Source organism: Haliotis cracherodii, unplaced genomic scaffold (genome assembly GCF_022045235.1).
Source record: "Haliotis cracherodii isolate W230 unplaced genomic scaffold, xgHalCrac1.p SCAF_3, whole genome shotgun sequence".
NCBI lineage: Eukaryota > Metazoa > Mollusca > Gastropoda > Lepetellida > Haliotidae > Haliotis > Haliotis cracherodii.
The window spans coordinates 34,245,684-34,251,683 of record NW_027266286.1 but is presented as its reverse complement, the minus strand read 5'-3'; the positions used below and the strand labels follow the sequence as shown (position 1 = coordinate 34,251,683).

General features: G+C 42.5%; 1 protein-coding gene across 1 annotated transcript in view; it reads right to left on the bottom strand.

The window, feature by feature from the left end:
- The window catches only part of LOC139473711 (splicing factor 3A subunit 3-like), a 68,772-nt gene continuing 62,772 nt past the window's right edge, over positions 1 to 6,000 (bottom strand). The window contains exons 15-17 of the mRNA XM_071256430.1: positions 3,533 to 3,623; positions 2,426 to 2,481; positions 1 to 1,693 (exon numbers count right to left, since the gene is read on the bottom strand). Of these exons, the coding sequence (XP_071112531.1) occupies positions 1,616 to 1,693; positions 2,426 to 2,481; positions 3,533 to 3,623 (225 nt within the window). The 3' untranslated portion in view covers positions 1 to 1,615. The remainder of the gene's footprint in view (positions 1,694 to 2,425; positions 2,482 to 3,532; positions 3,624 to 6,000) is intronic.

The window sequence follows — 6,000 nt, the reverse complement described above, 5'->3', positions numbered from 1 at the left end:
CTTGCCCCGTGATGGTTAAGAAAAATGAAGGACTAGGTATAATATGACATGGTGGTGTGTTTAAATAAGGATGGAAACATCCAAGAAAAAACAAATGAGACGACTTGATCAACAATCAGGCCCCCCGATTTGGCAAAAAATTGTGTAGAAGTCAAACCTCCCAATGTCCAGGTAGTACTGTCAAATGACCGTTCCATGGACAATATGCAGTGGCGTTCTGGCAGTCATAGTGACTACAGGCCAACAAATCTGTCCTGTTTGCCTTATGTTGGCATTCAAATGACATTTGTTAGATGCCTATCCAGAAAGTCCAGAGTGAATCTGCACTCATCTGAGACCAGCGGCGATTCCTCCAGTTACTCAAAACACCATTGGTGTCTGGCTAGAATGTTTCGAGTTGGTAGTGGTACAATATGCAGATCCTGTGACCTGGCTCAAGTGAACAGAGATTTGATTGACTATTTGGGCTCAATTTCTCAAAGCCTGGTTTCTAATTACCGTATATGACCGTAGATAAGCCGAGGTGTTAACTTGACCATTGAAATACGAAAGAAAATGATATGACCCGCAGATAAGCCGAACCAGGAAGTTAAAGGCAAAAAACATGAAAAACATTGTAATTATATTTAAAAAGTCATTATTATTTCAAATAAAGATTTAACAAACCGACATCCACTTTCATAATGTGGGAAGCTGTTTCTCTTGTCTTTTTTTTAATCTCATAATGATTGTTATATGTTGCCATCAACAACAAAGTGCCATTTTGTGAATCAGTGTATATAGAAATATGAACCCGTGAGAAAATATATCAGCTAGTGCGAAGACTCGCAGTTTGAATTCAGCATCGTAAGCATGGCGTTTTCGTTTCAAACTCATGTTGAGAATGTCAGTCAGTAAAAATATCCCAACTTTTATGCCCCCCTTTATATCACTATTGTATGTTAATCCAATTGAATTAAATAAACTATGAACACATTGAATGACCATCACTTATTCACAGGCTTCTCCAGTTTATTAAACTAATCTCTCGAAAACAAATGAATTGACCCTGGACTTGTGTTGTTGCCCTAGGGTGCCCTGTGCGGGGCCGATCATTAACATTTTATGTCAGACAAAACCTGTTCCCAAGTTTGCAAATCACAGACTGCGACACATTGAACATACTGGCTACCAGTTTGAAGCATGCCAGTAGCCCTTAGGTGTTCATCATGTTCTAGAAGAGTCATAGAATAAAACCCATGCTTGCCGTAAAAGTCGACTAAAGGGAGCTGTGGGCAGGATCACTGACGTGGTTGTGCATAGACCGATGCTCATGATATCAGTCACTGGATTGTCTGGTCCATACTCGCCGTCATATAGCTGGAATAGCTGAGTGCGGTGTTAAGAAGTACAAAACAAAGATGACTTAAGGTTTTTCATTTTCACAATCTCACTTCAAACCCTCAGTCTCCCCACCCCCAAACACATGTAACAGACAACTACAACAGGGCATATGCGTTGCTGTTATTTTTATGGGACAACCAAGTAACTTGGGTGCACAATGAAGTTCTCCAGGAAGGCTACAGATAGCTACAGTAGTGTTATGTACATGTGTAATGGCAGCACCAGATCCTGGCTATAACAATCCCTGTCGCTTCAAGTCCTCAAAGGTCTTCTTGTTCACGACATTTCCCTGTGAGTCCTCATACTCCTCCTGAAACAATGTTAAGACAGTTAACTCACACACCAGATTTACATACAAAAAAAGACTACAGTGAAACACTGTGTAACAGGACAGTTGTGTTCACAGTAAAACTGTCTGGAATAACAAATAGTGGGTACATAAAAATGTCGATTTAATCACGTATAGATGTTCCAGCAGATGGGGGTTCCACTTCCAGACTAGCAGGGCTTCATTGTACCATAAGCTGGAGCTAATATTTGGAAACCAACCTCAGGAACAATTTATGCAGACCAGGTGACTACTGACATGGTGATAGCCAGGTTGGTTATCCAACTTGTCATTCATTATCCATACGCCACATCTGATAAGATCAGGAGAATTAAGTTATCATGTGGAGTAACATGGGTTACTGACCGGGCAAGGGCGGGGATCAAGCATTCTTAAAAAGGAGGGGTCAAAAATATCAAATTCCTCTCTTGGTCAATTATACTGCCTACAAGTACAACATACATTTGATTTTAAAATAAAAGGGAGGGGGGGCCTCTGAATCAGCCTATGCCAGAATTTCAGTTACATCACAGTGTATCAACTTGAGGTGGTGCAGGGCTGCGACATTCACCATCTTGTTCAAATTCACAAGTTTCGGAATGGAAGATTAAAAGAATGGAAGACTCTGGATGTATCATACAGAAACCAGTACATGGCAGCAAATGGCGAGCGACTGTGAGTAGCAGAGAGGCGAGTGGAAGTAATACAGCTTACCTCTGTGTCAGGTCTCCATCGGTCCGATTCCTTCCCTGACTTAATCTTCTGCCACACTACAACACAACACAGTTACAACACTGGACATCTGGTATGAATTAATGGAAAACTGCATTACACCTACTAAAAAAAGATATACTTGAGAATAAGATCTTAAAATTTGAAATTTGATTTTTTTTAATATTAATATAAAAAAAAAGACAGCAAAGACTTATGACAGTGAGATTGGCCTGTAAATAATGGGATCAGACAATCACTGTCAGGGTATGACATCCAATCAACCAAGCCTGACCACCCGATCTATTCTAACCTGTTGAAGAAACCATATAGTGTTACAGGGCATCATTCTTGAACAGTAACTTTTTGATTATTTTGTTCATCAAGCGGAAGTGGCCATTTTCACTACTGAGTCATTATAACTGCTCAAATGCAACATGTGATAAGCTTGGGAATTTTGGGTACACGGTACTGAAATTCATAACAACTGGTATTTTCATAAATTTAACAATTCTGTAGAGGAGTGTGAGCAGTATCATGACATATACCACTGAAACTGGTGACATCACAACAATCTCAGCAACGCCTTTTCGAAAAATGCTAGGTTTGTCCGATATGCTTACAAGTAATGTGCAGGAGAGATGACAACTGCTTATTTTGAAGTAGGTGAAGTGATGACCATTGAACCATTTATAAGTTATAGCATCACATTTCTCAAACTGGTTACACAAGGATACAAAATATAAACACCAGTACATTCTGAAAAGATCATTATTTTATTATTATTATATTATTGACTGTCACACTAAGAACAATTTGTGTTACTGGCCATAACTCAGCATCAGCCAAGGCACTGACTTAACTTATCTGTCAAATATGTCAAAACCCATCAACATTTGCAAAAGTTATCACCTGGAAACTAATCCTAGACCCAAACTGACACGTCACATGTCGCCTCGGACTGTTAACATTCACCAAACCTTATTGACCATGTTCCAAATATAGTTTAAATACATTTTACTGTTTATTTAAGTTATTACCTGGAAGCAAGGCATAACTAATTAACTGATGACAAGTCACACAGTAGAGCTAGTAAAAGGAATGACTCACATGCAAGAGCATCTTCTATCAGTGTGACATTGGCGAAATGAGCTGTGTTGGGGATGCCTAAACACCTCATGCCATGGGCATGTCTCCACTCCTGAAATACAAAACAAGGTTCACAACTTACTCAAACAGAAAGCCAAAATGTTCCCCCTGAAATTCTTGGTCCTCAAGGTAATCGCACCTAACACTAAATTCACATGTTTCCTTTGAGGGACACATTTATTAAATATTTTCAGTGTCTCAGCTTAATACCGGTTTTGAAACATTCACTGCCAATAGTGTCAGCAGGTTTAAGAACTAAACTCAAATGCTTTACTAGCCCAGAAGAAGATAAAATGCCGGTGTAAAGTTAAAACAATGGGGAAATTTGAAAAAGAAATCTAACCTGCAGGAATGTGTACTAGCCCAGAGGTTGGGGGACTAGTTTCAAGTTCTGACCCTGAGTAGCATTCATATTAAATGAAAAGGTTTTCATCCAAAGAATGGATATGTATGAGATCTCTCAGTATGATCATTCAAATCAAGGTTCTCACTTGAACACAGCGGAGCACACTGCATATCAAGGAAGAAGAGTGTGTGTCAAGGAGGAAGAGTGCATGTCAAGGTGGAAGAGTGCATGTCAAGGTGGAAGAGTGTGTGTCAAGGTGGAAGAGTGCATGTCAAGGTGGAAGAGTGTGTGTCAAGGTGAAAGAGTACGTGTCAAGGTGGAAGAGTGTGTGTCATGGTGGGAGAGTGTGTGTCATGGTGGGAGAGTGCGTGTCAAGGTGGAAGAGTGCATGTCAAGGTGGAAGAGTGCGTGTCAAGATGGAAGAGTGTGTGTCAAGGTGGAAGAGTGTTTGTCAAGGAGGAAGAGTGTGTGTCAAGGTGGAAGAGTGTGTGTCAAGGTGGAAGAGTGTGAGTCAAGGTGGAAGAGTGCATGTCAAGGTGGAAGAGTATGTGTCAAGGTGGAAGAGTGTGAGTCAAGGTGGAAGAGTGCATGTCAAGGTGGAAGAGTGTGTGTCAAGGTGGAAGAGTATGTGTCAAGGTGGAAGAGTGCGTGTGTCAAGGTGGAAGAGTGTGTGTCAAGGTGGAAGAGTGTGTGTCAAGGTGGAAGAGTGTGAGTCAAGGTGGAAGAGTGCATGTCAAGGTGGAAGAGTGCGTGTCATGGTGGAAGAGTGTGTCAAGGTGGAAGAGTGCGTGTGTCAAGGTGGAAGAGTGTGTGTCAAGGTGGAAGAGTGTGTGTCAAGGTGGAAGAGTGTGTGTCAAGGTGGAAGAATGTGTGTCAAGGTGGAATAGTGCGTGTCAAGGTGGAAGAGTGTGTGTCAAGGTGGAAGAGTGTATGTCAAGGAGGAAGAGTGTGTGTCAAGGAGGAAGAGTGTGTGTCAAGGTGGAAGAGTGTATGTCAAGGAGGAAGAGTGTGTGTCAAGGAGGAAGAGTGTGTGTCAAGGTGGAAGAGTGTGTGTCAAGGTGGAAGAGTGTGTGTCAAGGTAGAAGAGTGTGTGTCAAGGTAGAAGAATGTGTGTCAAGGTGGAAGAGTGTGTGTCAAGGTGGAAGAGTGTATCAAGGTAGAAGGGTGCATGTCAAGGTGGAAGAGTGTGTGTGTCAAGGTAGAAGAGTGTGTGTCAAGGAGGAAGAGTGAGTGTGAAGGTGGAAGAGTTTGTGTGAAGGTGGAAGAGTGCATGTCAAGGTGGAACAGTGCATGTCAAGGTGGAAGAGTGTGTGTCAAGGTGAAAGAGTGTGTGTCAAGATGGAAGAGTGCGTGTCAAGATGGAAGAGTGTTTGTCAAGGAGGAAGAGTGTGTGTCAAGGTGGAAGAGTGTGTGTCAAACTGGAAGAGTGTTTGTCAAGGAGAAAGAGTGTGTGTCAAGGTGGAAGAGTGTGTGTCAAGGTGGAAGAGTGTGTGTCAAGGTGGAAGAGTGTGAGTCAAGGTGGAAGAGTGCATGTCAAGGTGGAAGAGTGTGTGTCAAGGTGGAAGAGTATGTGTCAAGGTGGAAGAGTGCGTGTGTCAAGGTGGAAGAGTGCATGTCAAGGTGGAAGAGTATGTGTCAAGGTGGAAGAGTGTGAGTCAAGGTGGAAGAGTGTGTGTCAAACTGGAAGAGTGTGAGTCAAGGTGGAAGAGTGCATGTCAAGGTGGAAGAGTATGTGTCAAGGTGGAAGAGTGAGTCAAGGTGGAAGAGTGCGTGTCAAGGTGGAAGAGTGTGTGTCAAGGTGGAAGAGTATGTGTCAAGGTGGAAGAGTGCGTGTCAAGGTGGAAGAGTGTGTGTCAAGGAGGAAGAGTGCATGTCAAGGTGGAAGAGTATGTGTCAAGGTGGAAGAGTGTGAGTCAAGCTGGAAGAGTGCGTGTCAAGGTGGAAGAGTGTGTGTCAAGGTGGAAGAGTGCGTGTCAAGGTGGAAGAGTGTGTGTCAAGGTGGAAGAGTGTGAGTCAAGGTGGAAGAGTGTGAGTCAAGGTGGAAGAGTATGTGTCAAGGTGGAAGAGTGCATGTCAAGGTGGA